The 19,508-nt window shown below is 42.0% G+C and overlaps 1 protein-coding gene across 4 annotated transcripts in view; it reads right to left on the bottom strand.

Moving 5' to 3' along the window:
• The window catches only part of SLC13A4 (solute carrier family 13 member 4), a 54,029-nt gene that overhangs the window by 16,811 nt on the left and 17,710 nt on the right, over positions 1–19,508 (bottom strand). For all 4 annotated transcript variants that reach the window (XM_037836086.1, XM_037836088.1, XM_037836089.1 and 1 more), the window contains exons 3-9: positions 10,847–10,983; positions 8,653–8,825; positions 8,100–8,154; positions 5,874–5,913; positions 4,977–5,054; positions 2,995–3,179; positions 1,843–1,962 (exon numbers count right to left, since the gene is read on the bottom strand). In XM_037836086.1, coding sequence (XP_037692014.1) covers positions 1,843–1,962; positions 2,995–3,179; positions 4,977–5,054; positions 5,874–5,913; positions 8,100–8,154; positions 8,653–8,825; positions 10,847–10,983 — 788 coding nt within the window. The remainder of the gene's footprint in view (positions 1–1,842; positions 1,963–2,994; positions 3,180–4,976; positions 5,055–5,873; positions 5,914–8,099; positions 8,155–8,652; positions 8,826–10,846; positions 10,984–19,508) is intronic.

The raw sequence follows: 19,508 nt of genomic DNA, 5'->3' as shown, positions 1-19,508 counted from the left end.
CCAAATTTGATCTTCTGAGATCAAATATTAAGCAAATAATAAACGACTTGCTCACTGTGACCACTTTTCTCTTTACTCACGTATTCTGTCCCTCTATCACTCACCCATTCCTACACCTTTTATCTGCCAAGTTACACAGCCTCCCATCCACCTCCCCTAGACTTTTGGGTATATCCATCTGGATATATCTCTGGTATAGCCATGTGAAGTAATGTTTACGGACTTGTGAAAGTGTATTTTTATTTATTTATTTATGTATTTATTTATGTATTTATTTACCTGTCTTTGTGTTTATAAGTGAGAATCAGTGTGATGTGGTGTGTGTAGATGTTTATGGGTGCGTGTGTCTGTGTGTATTTGTCTAGAGACATGGCTTGTCTGTGGCAAAACTGTGCGTATTTTTTTGCTAGCAATACTGGAGTTATAGAGCCATCATTGATTTGACAACAGTCTTGAGTGCAAAACAAAAGTCAGTTCAGAGAACATTTCTTGTTCAATGGGACTGTTGGGTTCCATGGATTAATAGCAAAATATATCTATTTTCCCTTACGTGTGTGAAACTGATCAGATTTGGAGTAAACTGATGGCTATGAAGAAAAAGCTTTCTAAGCAGATTAATATTAGAAATACTCTAGGAGAATGTCTAACTTGTTATTTTGAGGGATATGGGCATATTTCATACAAACTGCTAAGTATATATCACTCATATCTATAAAATTAAGCTCCAGGCGACTTATACTTGGAGTCATATTTCTTTAGAAGTTAGAATTTCTCTATATTCAAGAGCAACAAAACTACATTGAACACTCTCCAATCTATACTTTTTAGAAAGCTGACAGGTGCTGTAACACATTGGTTGGAATTAAGAACATTTCATTTCATTGTAGAGCTTATAGTGAAGTCAAAAGTTCATGCGTTTTGTGGCCTTGATCATTTTGGATCAAGAATTAAGGTCACAAATGTATATAAGCAACCAAAATTGGTATAGCTGAAGTGAATATACTTTATATTCAGAGAATTACTTTAAATCTATTTACCTATAATTTACATAAAGATTCTGATAAATTTGCTCATCTGTTTTTAAGGCAACAGCAAAATGATCAACCCAGCATTGTGGGATAGAGAACATCTTCTTAACCGAAAGGGGGATGTGAAAGGAAATGAAATAAGCTTCAGTGGCAGAGAGATTCCAAAAGGAGCCGAGAGGTCACTCTGGTGGGCACTCTTAGGCACAATATAGACAACCCTTTTTAGGTTCTAATGAATTGGAATAGCTAGCAGTAAATACCTGAAACTATCAAACTACAACCCAGAACCCTTAAATCTTGAAGATGATTGTATAAAAATGTAGCTTATGAAGGGTGACAATGTAATTGGGGAAGCCATATGGACCACACTTCCCTTTGTCCAGTGTATGGAAGGATGAGTAGAAAAATGGGGGAGGGGAAAGGCACCCAGTGTTCTTTTTTACTTTAATTGTTCTTTTTCACTTTAATTTTTATTCTTATTATTTTTGTGTATGTGTGGTAATGAAAATGTTCAAAAATTAATTTAGTGACAATGCACAACTATATAATAGTACTGTGAACAGTTGAATATAAACTTTGTATGACTGCATGGTATGTCACTATATCTCAATAAAACAATTAAAAAAAAAAAGTTCATGCATGCTTAGAGTGGCTGGACCAGAGAATGTGTAACTCCCAATCCAGCCCACTGCATTCTCTTCAGGGCATCCTGCAGTTATTCTGCAGACGCTCCTTGAATCCTCAGGGCTGGAGTCATGGCCATTGGGTTCATTGACAGGACAGCCTCCCTTCCTGGCAGGGCCCTGGAACTCACTTGCAGCCCAGGAACAGCCAGTGCATCCAGAACCAGCTGACCACCAGCATGATAAGGGATATGGGGAAGCTGAAGAGGAACCAGGTCCCAAAGTTTACTACTTCTGCGGCTGGATATTGGCTGGAGGGTAAAGAACATGTCAGTAATTAGAAAAGATGGTTTTCCATATGCCCTTTGGGGGTAATCAGCTCCTTAAGAAGACATACAGATTGACTGAGGAGTAGATATATAATGATATCAATATATAAAACATTGCTTATCTAGAACTCATTTGACAATTGCAACTCTACAGAGTCCAGCCAAGGATCAAGAATTAAGGTCACAAATGTATATAAGCAACCAAAATTGGTATAGCTGAAGTGAATATACTTTATATTCAGAGAATTACTTTAAATCTATTTACCTATAATTTACATAAAGATTCTGATAAATTTGCTCATCTGTTTTTAAGGCAACAGCAAAATGATCAAGGCCATAAATTAGTAGGGGATATGGGTGAACTTCTGATTTGAAGATGGTGACATACAGTAGCATTTCTCCCTTCTTCATCTGGAATTCACTCCAAGGGAACAAAGAAAGTGAGAAATAAAAAAATGGATCTAAAACTAGGAGACAACTGACATCACAAGCACCCAAGTAGGCAGGGGAGAAAAAGAAGGGGTACAGGAGGAAGCAAAGAAAGGGTTCAAACAACTGCAGATCTCAGAAAAAGCTGGCAAAATACACCCTTGCAAGGTAAGAGCCCACCCACCCCCCTTCCCAAAGTACAAAACCTGAATCCCTCATTTCCCATAATGAGAATGGGAAGAGCAGTCTGGTGGGCTTTGTAAAATCCACTGTAGGATATGAGTTTTGACAGGGGACACAAGGTAGCCAATTCTAGAGAACTTTGGGCTCTGGGAACCTCATGGTTTTCAGGTGTTATCAGTGCCCATAGGAGAACCAGGGCTTGAACTCTCCAAGTCTTTCATCACCATCCACTGCTCTCTTAGGGTTCTCCCATCACACTTAACTGGTACAACTTGGTTTCTCTTCCCTAGTGATACAGAAGCTGTTCTATTCTCATTTCCTGCTATATCTCTAGCACCTAGTCCACTTCCTATTATGTACTAGATGTTTAATAAATATTTGTTGACTGTATGAATCACTTACCTGTTGAAGTGTTCTAGGAAAATGAGGCTGGTGGAGGTGCCAATGATGGTGGTCAGTCCCCCAATGGTAGCAGCGTAGGATATGCTCAGGGAGAGGCACTTACAGATCATTTGGTCATGCTGGGATCTGTACTTTCTGTTCAGCTCCTGGTTCCTGGGGTTGAGGGTCAGGACTAGTGGCTTTTCCTACCAAAGGAAAATCAGTGAATCTCTCCATCCCAGCATCCCAGCGTGGGCTGTGTGGCACACAAAATCATGAGAAGCAAGAGGCACCACAGGGCCACAGAAAGGATTTGAGCTCAACCATCAAAAAGACAAATCCCAATACAAGTTCTACCATCTGCCAACTTGGGCATGCCTCTGAGTTTCAGTTTCTTCTTCTGTAAAATGGGGAAAATAGTATTTTCTCTGCTGGATTGTTATGAAGAGTAAATGAAGCAATAAATCTAAAGCACTTAGAACCCTTCCTGGCATTTAATGAATGGTAGACTATTATTATTACTTTTGTTGTTATTAATATTGACAACATGTTTTTGTTTGTGTTTTTTACTTGAACTCCAGTAAAACTGGATGCTCTCAACTTTAAGTAACAAATAAAAGATGGTTGTTCTGTGTGGAGTTAGAATGACAGTCCTGATTGGGAGATGAATGAAAAATAAGTCTTGGATTACAGAAAAAAATTAACTTTCATTAGTAAAGGGGGCTGAAGCGTGTGATTCTCTCCTCCCTTTCTTCCTTGTTCTTTTCTTCTTCTTGCCCCACTTGCTTTTCCTACCTCATTTCCCTTCCTCCTTATATAGTAGCCTCACTGTGGTCTTCACAGTCCTACTTGGTTCAGATGATGGCCTTTCAGGGCCAAAGGGCTGCTGACTGCTGTCTCAAGTGGACTAACAAGGCTGACCACTCCCTACTGATTCTTCATGAGACTAGCAGAGGTCAGGCACAATGTCCGCAGCCCAGGCCCTAGGAAAACCTGGAAGGTCCTAGGAAGAGGCTACTTTGCCACATTTCTCACAGCCCTTATCCACTGCCCCATCTTCTTAGGAAGGCCTAGGTAAGCCAGAGGCTGGACCCTTCAAAACCTCCTTGAAAGACTCACTGATTATAAGAGCTGGAAGAGACATCATATATGGTCTGATTCAGTGGTTTTCCATGATCCTTTCTTCAAATTAAATTTTACACGGAACCCCAATACATATAAAACACAAATGTAGCACTTACTTTGCATACATCTATTTTATAACTGGAGGTATACCATGGTGGTTAATTGCATGTGGCCAGGGAGATTTGGATTTGAATCAAAGCCCTCCCCTCACTAGCTCTGAGGCCTTGGGAACATGATTTCATCTCTCTCCCTCATCTGAAAAATGGAGCTCAAAGTTGCTAGCTCATTGAAGCAAGGGAACACTAAAAAGAAAATTCTTAGCATAGTGCTTGGTACACAATAAGTGTTTAGCAAGTGGTGGCAGTTACGACAATGATGGATATTAAGCAATTGAGATTATTTTGAAGAACACAAGTAATTGAAATCAAGGGTTATAAGTGACAGTTGCAATTTTATACCAGCTTCAACATCCATTTTATTTCTGTATTTTATTGTGTTTCAGTGGTACAATACCAGGAAAATCCTTTTTCACGCAGAAAAGTAGTTGCCTCACAATCTCAGGTTACTCAAATAAAATATTTGCAGTGTCCCTGAAGCACCTATGAGAAAGATTTTGAGAATCTCTGATTCAGACATAGCCTCAGCCTTTACATTTGAAGAAACTGGGGCTTAGGAGGCAGATGTGACTTGCCAAAGTCAACAGTGAGTTGGGCATTCTGTCTCCATGGCACATGCAGGCCAGAAGTATGTGGGTAAAAAGTGCCTGGTTACAGCTCACTAACCCAGACCTGATGCCTCACAACTTCCAGACCAGTGTCCTTTGGGAAGCTCAAGGCATTTCATGTAGGAAACAAGGTCAGAATGTACAATTCCATTACCTGGGATGGGTGCTGCTTCTTGCCCTGTGGGTTTGCTGTTTTGATGGGTCTGGTGATTGTAGGCACTCCATTCAGGTTCTGTGGGACAGAGGCCATCACACAGTCAAGAAGAGGATATGGGGAATCTGGGGCCTAGAGAAGCACCACCTACCTGTGCCAGAGGCATCCCGAACCTCAGCACTGTGGGATCAGAGACCAGAAGCCAGGGAGAGCTCACACTGGAGCCACCCCAACCATGCCTGCCTCCATTTTCACAGGTTCCCGTACGGCCTGCAGTCAAGCACCCCTTTTGCAGAGGCTTTTAAAACTTGACACAGCATAGGTGAGCCTGACCTTCTGGGGTTTCGTTAGCTAGTGAGGAACCCTTCATTTTTCTTTAACATGAAGACAATGAAAAAAAAAAAGTCTCACCACAACAAATAAGGGCCATAGTTTTATTGGCTTTTTACACTTCTCATTAAGAAATGTAAAACCAGCTTGGAGGGAAAGGGGTGAGACCTACTAGCAGTGTGCAGGTAAACTTTGCTTTCCCCTATAAATATGTCCCTTTTTAAAATTAAGATTTTTGTAAATGGAATCTCCACCAAAAGGAATCCTAAGGCTGAATTTATGGCTCTTTTAAGTCGGGATGACTGAATATTGAGTTTGCATGGAAAAAGGTTAACATGGGCTTTATGCGGCTAAACCTGGTACTTAGGGCTGGATTTGGAACTACCCAGGCTTTTCCCAGGAGACGGATCAGCCCTTCCAATGCCCTGGCTGGCTCTGAGCCCCTCTCTGCTCCTAACTCAGAGGAGGCTGCTGTGCTCTAGTACAAACTGCCGGCATTTCTGTCCCTGAGTTATCTTGAGGAACTTTCAAGTGATCCCAAAGCACAGAAAAACCCCAAAGCCATACCTTGTTCTGCATCAGAGACGTGAAGTCTGCAGCTGGTGTGCTGGAACAAAGCAAAGGAAATCAGACAAAAACAACAGTGGACCGGACTTCATGAGATGAGAATTCTCCCTATGCATGGAGTAATTTGGTATGAGTGACTTATCCTCTTTAGACTCCAGTATTCTAGCCCACAAAGAAGCCTGATCCCACCCTACTCTTCCTGTTTCTGCAGATGCTGTCAGGATTCCTGGGAAATAGGGTCCTGCTACTTCCTGAGGGCAGAGGCAGCACTTTCCCTTTAAAGGAATACTAACACTCCCAAGAAGAGGTAGCAAGAGGCGCTTACTGGGTACCAAACACCGTGCCCAGCACGTAAATATGGACTTAATCCTCATAACAGATCCATGATGCAGGTATCACTACCTCCATTTACACAGTAGGAAACTAGGCAGAGAAAGGTAAGGAACTTCTTAAGGGCACTGGGATGGTAAGTGGTGGAACTGGAAGGAGCCCGTCTCTGACTGGAGATCCTGTGCCCCTGACCACTTTCTCACTGGCTGACTCAGTGCAGGTCACTGTCTAGAAAGAGAAACTTGTGCAATGCTTCTCTCAGGCACCGGGAGGGGAGGGCCTGGACTGGTGAAAGACAAGTGAGAACGGAAAGATGGGGGAGAATTTAGCAACTGCATATGCCGAGTGCCTCCCATACCTTCTGGCCACCCAACCTTTGCCTGGAGTACAAGGGAAGAGGGAATTTAACTAGCAGCATACCGATGTACACTGACTATTAAATGGATATTTCCTACTGTCTCAGTTCTGAGGACAGTGGGTGCTACGAGTTCACACATTCTGAAGACAAATGAGAGGAGTCAGACATTCCCATGCAGGACTTGGGGTCCTGTGGCTGTCCCCCATCTCCAGGTTATGTCAAGAGGCAGAAGCCTCCCCAGAACCAAATGGGGGTAGGGGTATGAGTGATCATTCCAGAGCACGCCCGTCAGGCCTGTTGCAATGCAGGGGTTGCCCTACGGGGATCTTCCAAAGAACCCTGGAGGTGCCCAAGTGAATGAGCCAGGGTCACGGAGGGCACCAACCCCATAGATTTGAGCCCCTGCAGACAAACCCTTCTTGCCCCTTTACCTGCTTTCACCCTGGAGAAGTCAGAAGCAGCAGGGTGAGTGGGACAGGAGGAGTATAGAGGGAGGTAGATTGAAAGAGTCGATTGCCTTCCTCACTCACTGTACCCTTTTATTCTGCAGACCTCAGCAGGGTTGTGGGGGGATGTGGGCCTGGGAGAGGTGGGTAGAAGCTTTGAATGAGAGACTGAAGTTTTGGCATGAGTCTGGACAAGATGGCTGAATATATGAAAGTGAGATTGTTCTAATACCTGAGAGGATCCATAAGAGCTATGGGATTTGCCTGAGATATCATCCAAGGTTGGAGGAGGGAATATGCTACAATTGAAGATGGTAGTGAGAGAAAAAGTTATTTCCTGATGGCACCATATTGAGTCCAGCCCATTATATAGGTCGGTCTCACTCAGAGTGAGTTCTCTATTTTTTATGGATAGGGAAAATTGCAAAGCTGACCTCTATTAAAAATCCAACTTTTAAATGTGTAATATTTGTCATGGAATACCTTGAAGATCACATTTTGATATAGATTATCCAAAAGAAATGATCTGTTAATAAATCTACTTCATATGAATATTTGGGACTGTATTTCTCATTTTTTTTTAGCTTCTTTCCACCATTATATAGCTGTCTCACCAGTTGTCCCCCAACTCATCACCTAATTTTTCTTTGTCATGTATAACAAGATCATATCTAATATCTACAAAATACCTTGTGATTCTCCAACAATCTTCAGTAGCATCTGTTGTGTGACTATTTTTCCATTAATAGATTAAACATATTATTTGCCTAAGATGGGTATCAATTTAGGTGAAATTCTACTTGTCATATTTATGGACAATTCATTTATTCCCTCAGATTCAGTGCAGTCCTTTTATTTCACCCTCACCATTGCAATACCTGGTGGTTGAGGGAGTCACCCTCAAGATTTTGGCAAGTGCTTCCTACTTATGGAAAGTGATGTGTGTGTGTGGCAGAGGTGAGGGGGGCGGGTTGTGTGGAAGATGGGGAGCTTGGTCCACACATCTAAATGAGCTGTTTGTGGCTTTGAGCCCCATCTTTCCAACCCCCTCCTTCTTGGACCTGGGCCTGGAAGGAGGACAGTCATACTCACTCTTCATTGACAAAGATGAGTTCCAGAGAAGGTTGGCTTTTGTTTTCATCAAGACCTACAGTAGCAGAGGAAAGCAGGAAGTGAGAATATAGAGGCTGGAGCTGAGGCTGTAGGTCAGAGCAGAGTTCTGGGGCCCAGGGTTAGGGGTGAATGGGGAAACAAGTGCATTGAAGACTCCTGGTGAAGGCTCTGGGGCATGACCATTCCCCTTCCCTCTCCTCTGAAGGTATCGAGAGGTCTGTGGACATGGATAGGGCTTAGGGTTCTCTCACATCCCTTGAGCATTTGGGGGGAAAGGAGCAGTGGTGACTGCTGTAGCAAGCAGGAAGGAAGAGCTGGGAATTGGGGATCATAGGGAAGCTTCAGGTTATACCAGCTGGTATGGGAAAGAGAGGAGAGGGGAGAGGAAGCAGCAGAGGGGAGGGGAAGGGGACAGGGGAGGGGACTATGGGGGACAGGCAACAAGCTGGGCAGTATCACAGGCAAGCCTGGCAGGAGGGCCTGGTAAGGAGGGTGGAAGGGCAAAGGGCAGTTGAACTGCAGCAAACTGTACTGATGGGCTCAGCCTCTTCAATGCTGGAGTTCCCCTCCACAAGCTGCTCGTCCTCGGCACTGATCAGCTCCTGCAGCACAGCCTCCACAATGGGCATCACCATGGCGGTGGTGGAGGTGTTGGAGAGCCACATGGACAGCAACGTGGTGCAACACATGAAGCAGAGCAGCAGCCTGGAAGGCAGGCATGAGAGAAGGTCATCTCCCAGGGTGTGAGGCAGGGACCCTGACTGGAGAGGTCCCTGGGCTCAGCTTGGCCAAACCGTGGACCAAACAGAGCTCCTTTGGGGCTTTCAACAAACCTGGTAGTGCTGGCCTGGAGGACCATGATTGACATTCATCTGTAAAACTTGGGTTTTTATGTCATCCAGAAAGCTATTCAGCTTTGTATTCTCAATGCTTGGCAAAGAGTGAATGTTAAATAAATATTTGTTAAACGAATGAATCACACTTCATGGGCTGCTGGCCTTAGCCAGGAAAAAAGCCCTTACTTAAGCAAAGAATAGCTTTGGTAGTAGGATCCAGGGTGCAGAGTTACTGATCTCTCTTCTCTCTCTGTAGACTTTAGTTGGAGCTCAGTGATGTTGCATGTTTGTTTTTGTGCATAAGGGAATTCCCTCTTAGCCAGCAATTCTATGAGTATAATTATATTCCTTGTTTTATAGCCAAATCACTTTAGTTATTAGTAGCTAAATATAGATTAACATTTGGAGCTCACAGTTCTGTCCACTACTTGTCCCAAGGTCAACATGCTGAAAGTATAGCTCCCAAAGGGACATATATGTCCCACATCAGTGTTTGTGTGCACTTTCTTAGCAGATATGCTAAAGAGTTAATTCTTGAAGAAAACACTAATAAAGATAACCCTCAAATTATTTCTCTTTGACTATGAAAAACATTATGTAATGTGTATCTGTGCAGATACTGTTCTAGTTTTCGTTAAGACAAGCCAACATAAAAGCTACTCTTGTTTATTACTCTAGGTAGAAGCATTGACTTTGCACAAATTGGGGTCAGTACATTATCATGTGGATTAGGTCCCCGTAGGCCAAAATCCTCATGGTGTTTTGTTTAGGCTGACAGCTACGTGTGTTTGCCTGTCCTGTACACACACTGGCAAACAGAGAGCACCATGGGAGGTGGAAACTTGCTGTGCAATGAGGTAAATAGGGAAGAGTGGAAAATCAAGTGGGATAAAAATTCTTTAAGATGGTACAAAGAGGTTTTAAAGAGCCACAGAATCCTAACATATGCTGAAGTGCCATTGTTTGCCTGCTGTGGGGTACAAGACTATTACTGAGTGAGGAAGGTGAATTAAGGTGTGGTTAACAGCCTCACATGGCAATCTGGGAACCAGGAACATCTGTTTCAGCATAACCTATATTCATCTTAAGGTCTAATGTTGAATACAAATGCCCTCTTATTTATTTATACTGGATTTGACTTCTAAAGAAGCCAGGGCCACTCATATAAAATGTAACAAGACAACTGTAAGCAAGAAGGAGATGGGGATGGGATTCCAAAGGGAAGATAAGGGTCTGGCTATGCAATGGAGTAGGACTGAGACTAACATCAAATTGTCAGTGCTGACTTTCCTGCACATTTGCTAAGGGTGGGAGGCTCTCTTGCTTGGCCTAATTGACAACAGAGCAAAAAGCAGAAACTGCTGAGTGCAGGGCAATGCATTGCAGACACCAAGTCAAATGCACATGCTAACTGAGTCTGTGGTCTACACTGATGAAAATAGAAACTCAGGGTGGATGGGAAGAAATACCCAGGTCTTGTTTACAGAGAAGACACCCACTTTCTTGTACAGCTTGTTCCCTAATCTGCTGGGAAAGGGTTGGGAAACACTTTTTGTTGGTCTATTACCTAATAAACAGCATATATCTGTAACCTGCTGCCCTTACAGTCGAGGTTACTCAGGTGAGTTATTCAGAGTATGATGATAACAGCGACATCAATTGTGTCATGAAGAGAAAAATCTCAGTTCCTCGTCACAGGCTGCATCTTCAAGCCCAGCTCCTCTTACTGGAGACCTGTAGTCCTGGTGTCATCCCCTTCCCTTTATCAGGAAAACACCTCCAAGTGCATGCCCTGCTGTGGGCCAGGACCACTGTCCCTGTGGCACACTGGAAGCAGGGGGAGGCCACCTACCCCCTGCACTGCAGCCAGGGACCCCGAGTGTGACTCACATGCCGGGCTTGGCTCCGGCCATTATGACCATGCGCAAAGCGATGCGCTTGTGCAGGTTCCACTTCTCCACGGCGGCCGCCACGCAGATGACACCCACCAGCAGCAGCGTCGTGTTCTTGAAGTACTCAGCTGCCACCTGCAGGGAGACAGCACAGTCAGCCACGCCTGCCCGGACTCAAGGGCTCAGCAGAGCCGGGAGCATGGGTCATGCCCAATAAAATGCAAAGAAGCTGGAACAAGGAAGCAGGGAGAGGGTGACTTAAAAAATCAGCATATACTGAGTGCCTATCTTAGGCAGGCACTTTGCAAAGGTTATTTAACCTAATCTAGTCAATAACCCTATAAAGTAGATATTCCTTTTCTCCACTCTTTTTAAACATAAAAACACTATGTATTTAATTACAATAGAAGTAAGATTTTAAAGAATAAACACATAATATTACATTAATCCTTAACAATTAATTGAAATCCTAGTGTTATGGGTAGAATTGTGACTCCGAAAAGGATACGTTGAAATCCTGATCCCCAGTACTTTGGAACATGACTTAAATTGGAAATAGGATCTGTGCCAGTTTGAATGTATTATGTCCCCCCAAATGCCATTATCTTTGATGCAATCTTGTTTGCGCAGACGTGTTAGTGTTGATTAGATCATAATTCTTTGATTGAGTGTTTCCATGGAGATGTGACCCACCCAACTGTGGGTGATAACTCTGACTGGATAATTTCCATGGAGGTGTGGCCCCATCCATTCAGTTGGGCCTTGATTAGTTTACTGGAGCACTATATAAGCTCAGACAGAAGGAGCGAGCTTGCTACAGCCTAGAGGGACACTTTGAAGAATGCACAGGAGCTGAGAGAGGACCTGCAGTTTACAGAGACATTTTGGAGATGGCCTTTGAAAGCAGACTTTTGCTCCTGAGAAGCTAAGAGACGGCAAACGCCCCAAGAGCAACTGAGAGTGACATTTTGAAGAGAAGATTCTGACTAGAGAGTAACGTCCTGGGAGAAAGCCATTTTGAAACCAGAACTCTGGAGCAGATGCCAGCCACATACCTTCACAGCTAACAGAGGTTTTCCAGACACTATTGACCATCCTCCAGTGAAGGTACCTGATTGTTGATGTGTTACCTTGGACACTTTATGGCCTTAAGACTGTAACTGTGTAACCAAATAAACCCCCTTTATAAAAGCCAATCCATTTCTGGTATTTCGCATCCCGGCAGTGTTAGCAAACTGGAACAGGATCCTTGGAAATGGAATTACTTAAATTAAGATAAAAAGTCATACTGGAGTAGGGTGGGCTTTTAACCCAATGTGACTGGAAGAGACACGGGGAGGAAAACAGCACAGAGGGAAAAGGCCACACACATGCAGGCCTGGGAATGATGATCCATAAGCCAAGGAATGCCGAGAATAGGGGGCAAATGCTAGAAGCTGGAAGAGAAAAGGAGGATTCTCCTTTACAAGCTTCCGATGGAGGATGGCCCTGCTGACACCTTCATTTCAGACTTCTGGCCTCCAGAGCTGTGAGAGAATAAACTTTGGTTCTTTTAAGCCACCCCGTTGGTGGCACCTTTTTACAGCCGCCCTAAGAAATGAATACACCTGGGCTTGTTCCCAAACCTCATTTAAAAAATTTATTTTTCTTTTTAGAAAATTCATTTTTATTACAAAATTAAAATATGCTTATTATGGAAAACTTCAAAATACAGAAAAATTTAAGGAATTATCATTAAAATGATAATTTTAATTTCATTAAATTATCCTTAAAATCCTACTATAGTTAATATGTTGGTGTATTTCCTTCAAGTCTTTTTATTTTATTTATTTTTTAAAAATTTTTTTAATTGAGATTGTTTGCATACCATACAATTATCCAAATATCTAAAGTGTATAATCAATTGCCCACAGTACCATCATATAGCTGTGCATCCATCAACACAATGAATTTTTTTTCAATTTTTAAAACATTTTCATTACTCCAGAGAAGAAATAAAGACAAAAAAAGGAAGCTCAAATCCTCCCATACCCCTAACCACCTCCCTCCATATTATTGATTTATAGTTTTGGTATAGCACATTTGTTACTGTTGATGAAAGAATGTGAAAATACTACTAACTGTAGTATAAAGTTTGCAATAGATATTTTTTTTTTCCTATATGCCCCTCTATTATTAACTTCTAGTTATAGTGTCATGCATTTGTTATAGTTCATGAGAGAGATTTCTAATATTTGTACAGTTAATCATGGACATTTTCCACCACAAGATTCACTATTTTATATATTCCCATCTTTTAACTTCCAGCTTTCCTTCTGGTGACATGTGACTGAGCTTCCCCTTTCCACCACCTTCACACACCATTCAGCACTGTTAGTTATTCTCACAATGTGCTACCATCACCTCTGTCCATTTCCAAATGTTTAAGTTCACCATAGCTGAACATTCTGCTCATAATAAGCAACCGTTCCCCATTCTTCAGCCTCATTCTATATCCTGGTAACTTATATTTCATGTCTATGAGTTACATATTATAATTAGTTCATATCAGTGAGACCCTGCAATATTTGTCCTTATGTGTCTGTCTTATTTCACTTAATATAGTGCCCTCATGGTTTCTTCATCAACCCATTTCTTTTAAGATGTTTTTGTTCATACACCATATATTCCATCCTAAGTAACAATTGTTGGTTCCCCATATAGTCACTATTTATGTATTCAGCACCATTGCCACTATCCTTCTCCATTTCTTCCACAAAGAAGGAGGAAGAGTCAAAGAAGATAGAGGGACAAAAGAAAGAGAGAGAGAGAAAGAAAAAAAAAAAACACATGACAGCTAGAAAGCAACAAAAGGAAAGACAGCATTAATAAACTAAGGTAGAATAAAGTGTCAGACAACATCACCAATGCCAGGAGTCCCATATCCTTTTCCCTATTCCCCTCCCCCCATATGCATTTAGCTTTGGTATATTGCCTTTGTTATATTAATGGAAGCATAATACAATTTTTCTGTTAATTATAGTCTCTAGTTTGCATTGATTGTACTTCCCCCCAATCCCACCCTATTTTTAACACCTTACAATGTTGACATTCATTTGTTCTACCTCATGTAAAAACATATTTGTACCTTTTATTATAATCGTTGAGCACCCTAGGTTTCACTGAGTTATACAGTCCCAGTCTTTATCTTTTGTCTTTTGTTCTGGTGTCCTACATGGTCCTAACCTTCCTCTTTCAACCATGCTCACAGTCATCTTTGTTCAGTGTACTTACATTGCTGTGCTACTATCTCCCAAAATTGTGTTCCAAACCTCTTACTCCTGTCTTTTCCTTTCTGCCTGCAGTGCAGGTGTCTTGTTCACAAACTCTCTCATTGTCTGTTTGTCAGAGAATATTTTAAGCTCTCCCTCATATTTGAAGGACAGTTTTGCTGGATATAGGATTCTTGGTTGGTGGTTTTTCTCTTTCAGATCTTAAATATATCACACCACTTCCTTCTTGCCTCCATGGTTTCTATTAAGAAATCAGCACATAGTCTTATTAAGCTTCCTTTATATGTGATGGATTGCTTTTCTCTTGCTGCTTTCAGGATTCTCTCTTTATCTTTGATGTTTGATAGCTGGATTATTAAATGTCTTGATGTAGGCCTATTCAGATCTATTCTGCTTGGGGTTCATTGCACTTCTTGGGATCCATAATTTTATGTCTTTCATAAGAGATGGGAAATTTTCATTGATTATTTCCTCTATTATTGCTTCTGCCCCCTTTTCCTTCTCTTCTCCTTCTGGGACACCCATGACATGTACATTCCTGCATTTCATGTTGTCATTCAATTCCCAGAGATGTTGCTCATATTTTTCCATTCTTTATCTTTTCTTTTGTGTGTAGGCTTTCAGGTGACTTGTTCTCCAGTTCTTGAGTGTTTTCCTCTGCCTCTTGAGATCTGCTATTGTATGTTTCCATTGTGCCTTTCACCTCTTGTGTTGTGCCTTTCATTTCCATAGATTCTGCCAGTTGTTTTTTTGAACTTTTGATTTCTACCTTATGTACGCCCAGTGTTTTCATTATATGCTTCATCTCTTTTGCCATATCTTCCCTAAACTTTTTGAATTGATTTAGTATTGGTTGTTTAAATTCCCGTATCTCAGTTGAAGTGTAAGTTTGTTCCTTTGTCTAGGCCATAACTTTGTTTTTCTTACTGTAGGTTGTAGTTTTCTTTTGTCTAGGCATCTGGTTTCCTTGGTTACCCCAATCGGGTTTTCCCAGACCAGATGGGCTCAGGTCTTGGAAGGAGGGAAAAGTACCCAGTTTCCCTGAGAATGTCTTAGAAGATTGGTACACCCTGTGAGGTCTCAAGTCACTGTGCTTTTCTGCCCAGCAGGTGGTGCTTGTCAGCTTGTAGCTCCAGATTGGTGTAGGGAGGTGTGGCCTGTGGCTGTTTTCCCCCAGGCTCTGGGGTCTGGTTCTGAATGGAAGGCAGCAGCAGAGCTTGGCACCACCTTCCTCCTCTTAGGGAAGATACACCCCCTAGGGAGAGGTCATTTATATTTGAATAGACTCTCTGCCTGTGCTATCTCCACTCTTGTCTGGGTCAGAGTGCTGGGAACTAAAAATGGCTGAAGCTGTCTCCACTGAGCCAAAAAAGGGACAGAAAGCCCCCTCAGGGCCAGTCCACGGCCACCCTCTGGCTCTCCAAGGTCAGTTATCAACAAAAGCCTCCGTCTGCTTCTTGCGGATTCATATCTTGTATCTAGCAGTCCACGTTTGTTAATTAAAACCTCAGTTGGAGCTTAGCTGAGCTATATTCGCTTGCTCAGAGAGTGCTGCTCTCTAACACCATGAGGCTTTGCAGTTCAGGCCATGGGGGGAGGAGGCTTCTGGCTTAGATCCGCAGTTTTTACTTACTGCGATCTCGGGCATTCCTCCCAATTCAAGTTGGTGTATGATGAGTGGACAGTCACATTTGTCCCCCTGCAGTTTTTCCAGATTATTTACTAGCTGTTCCTGGTTGTTTATTAGTTGTTCCAGTGGTACAAACTAGCTTCCACGCCTCTCTTTTGCCACCATTTTCTTCCTCAAGTCTTTTTTCTTATGTCTATACAAATACCTAAGTAGATTTATACAGTATGTACAGTTTTATATCCTACTTAATTTTTTTGTTAATTTAACATCCTTTCCTGAACATTTTCTTATAAACTAAAACTTATTGGGAAAATTCATATTAACAGCAGCATAATGTGCTATCATATAGCAGTATTTCAGAATTTATTTGGCTATTTCCCTTTGCAAATATTTAGGTTGATTCTCTTTTTTTTTTTTTTTTTTGCACTACAACAAATGGTGCAAAGAAAAATGCTCTGCATAAATATTTATCCTTATATAAATGTGATGTTTCCTTAGGATAGAGTTCTTGAAGTTATCTTTGTAACTTGCCTTAAACCTTAATTTTTTTAACTTAAATAATTCTAAAATTACAAAAAGTTCCAAAAATGAAAACAGTACAAGAAACACCCATATACTATCCATGTAATTATTTTTTGCTGCATCATTTGAGGGTAAGTTACATACTTCATGGCCCCTTACTCCTAAATACTTCAATATTTCTTTTCTACGTAACCATAGTACAGTTACCAAATTCTTCTCACCCACTGTTTAGTGATGAGGAAACTGAGACATAGGCCTTTTATAAGAGGTTACGTATGTTTGGGGCCCATGGACCAAATCTTCATGTGATTCTTGTCCTTGGAACGTTCTCTTCTTATCTCTGTCTGTACTTTGCAATCAGATCTCAAAGCCCAGTTCAGGCCTTGTGTCCTCTAGAAAACCTTCCTTGTGACCCTATCCTCTGAACTCCAGAGTCCCTGTAAGAATCATTAATTTTCTACATCACGGAGGGCTTGGAGCAATACTTGGATTGTTGCTTTGTGCTTGGACTGTTGTCTATTTATTTCTATTTTTATGTGTTTCTCTCTTATCTCTCAACTAAATTATGGATTGCTAAAGAGCAAGCAAGGACCACATCTTATATTTCTTTCAATATCTCTTGGCACCTTATGGAGTCATATGCAAAAGTAATTGCTCAATAAATATTTGTCATATGTATAAGAACTCTTCCCAAGTGGAGGAAACATGATAGAAATTGAGAGGAAAAGATATAGAGAGGTTTAATTTTTAATTAAAAAACCCTCTTAAAAAGTGAGAAAACAAGCACATTTTTAACTGAAGGAAAAATAGAAATTGAACAGAAAAGGGGATGTAAGTACAGCTAATTACTTGGCATTTGAAGAAACATTGTTTACATAATCACATAAAGTCAAACTTTAATCACTGAATTCACAAAAATTATGATACAACCATATTGGGAGCCTGGAGGGAAGGGAATTGGGTGGATGTCAGAGGACAAAATCCTCATCTACTATAATAAGTCAATTGATAATATCTAAAAGTGATAGCTTGAGAACTAATATAAAGATACATAGAAATATGAGGCTTAAAACCAGAAGAAACAGTTAAAACTTATGGTCTCTGAGGAGTGGGACTGTGGTGGGGGTGAAGTGGGGAGGGGGAGGGAAGGAGACTGCGGTTTTGTCATTATAAGCTTTCCAGTATTATTTGAACTTAAAATTCTGTGCATTTAATACTTTGATAACATAAACAGGCAAAATAAAGGCAGCACACTCCATTTTCCTCTTCTCCCTTTAGCCCCGTGGAGATTTCTTTACGTCTGCTTGATCAGGTTAGCGTAGGAGGTGAACAGACGTTTGCCTTCTCGTGGCAACTTCCTGGGAGGAAGAGCCCTCTGCTTTGGTTACCCTAGTTCTTGTCCACCAGCCCATTCATCAGCTGACAACTGTCACTAATCCTCCCCAAGGACAGAGAAGGCTCCTGCTCTGCACAAGCTCCTTATTAAGCCGTGGATCTTCTCTGGGAGGGGCAGGAAAGACTGTGCTGAGTCCACGGGTGACATGCTGCCCCCTAGTGGGCGGTAGAAGTGCTGCTGGTGGTCTAGCACCTTCCTCACTGCAGGTTGGCTACCTCCCCAAGTTTCTAGGAGGCAGCTCTGGGGCAGAACCAGTGTTTTGTGTTTTGTGTTTTTTCCTTCATCTTCCGAGGAGAGAAAATCCACAGAAGACCTGAGATAAGATAGTACTGAGTAACGGTTCCTGCACTGGCCCCATGACTCATGGCACCCTGTGAGATTTTAAATGATCAGTGCAAGTGGTGGTTGCACAATATTATAAATGCCACTGAATTATATACTTTAAAATGGTTAACTGTATGTTATGTAAGTTTCACTTCAATCAATTAAAAAAACAAAAGTCACAGTACTACCTCGGTTACTTTCCCAGGGGACGGACTCTCAACATTTTGGTTTCCTGCCTCTTGGGCAGAGGCCACTGTAGAACACCAGTGGTCTGTGATGACCTTTTGGGAGCCTCAGGGCCTAAAATACATGTGAGTGGGGCTACGTTCTCTGGGTTACACACAAAGGGAGAGGGAAAGGAACCAATAGGTGTTGAACCAAATGCTTTCTACACGCCAGACACTTTGCATTCACTTTCTCACTTGATCTCCACAACAATCTTATGAGGCAGGTACTGTTATTATCTCACTTTACAGATGAGGAAACTGAAACTTAGAGTTGTTCAGGAACCTTTCCAAGGTCACAGAGTAAAGGGGAGGATACTTATTTAGGTCCATCTGAACTCAAAGCCTGTGCTTTTCCTACTACCCAACACGCCACATGGGGTGGGTCAACAGGAAACCTCTCATCTCATTCAATTTAAGGGGAATTTTCTTGGTCTTCCAGACACCATAGGCTGGTGGGAAGAGTTTTCAACCAAACATGCCACATACTTCTTGTTTACTTTCATAATCACCACACTGACACTGGCCCTAAATAGTAAGCCCTGGACCCAGCTCCAGCAGGACACTGGGCTTGTGCTGTTTTCTCGTTTGGGGTATGGTGGACTCAGGTCTATTCACATGACCTCCCTGGTCCCTTGTAAGTGATGCCATGTGCTTGGGAGACACCGCCCGGGGCTTGGGGTGTATTTTGTGGTTATAAGGCAGCATAGTCAAAGGGGGTGAGGGGTTGGAGAATCAGGGCTCTGGAAGAAGGCAGGACTTGGCTGAGTGGCCCTGGGCAAGTTATTCAACCTCTCTGGGCTTCATTTTTCTCATCTAGAATTATGGGAGTCCCTACCTTATAAGGTTGTTGTGAAGATTAAATGACACTTGCATGGCACGTTGACGGCCATGATTCCTGGCAGCTCTTTCCAATATTAAGTGGTCTTTACAAAGGCTGAACAGGTATGAGGCATTAGTACAAAGAGTGTGCCCATGCACACAGCCAAGACAGCCATACAGCTGCTTTTTCATTTTTATAAATCAAAATTCTGTTCAATGGTGGTGCTTGTTTTCTAGCCAATTGATTTTTTTTTAACAATAGAACTTTGGTTATTCAGAAACCCCTAGGGAACATCAAATTTCCAGGATTCCTGAGGATTCCTGTAATCGTTTTCTAAAATGTGTTTCATACTTTCTGTCTTTATTAGCAGAGCACATGCGTTATCATCCGTCTTGACTGCTATGTGCTAAGTCTTGGCTGACTCATATTTCATTGTATTGCACCCCTCAGTCCAGTACTCCCTCACCTC

The sequence above is a fragment of the Choloepus didactylus genome, chromosome 5 (genome assembly GCF_015220235.1).
Source record: "Choloepus didactylus isolate mChoDid1 chromosome 5, mChoDid1.pri, whole genome shotgun sequence".
NCBI classification, from domain to species: Eukaryota; Metazoa; Chordata; class Mammalia; order Pilosa; family Megalonychidae; genus Choloepus; species Choloepus didactylus.
The sequence above is the reverse complement of the archived record's forward strand: the minus strand, read 5'-3'. Positions and strand labels throughout refer to the sequence as shown.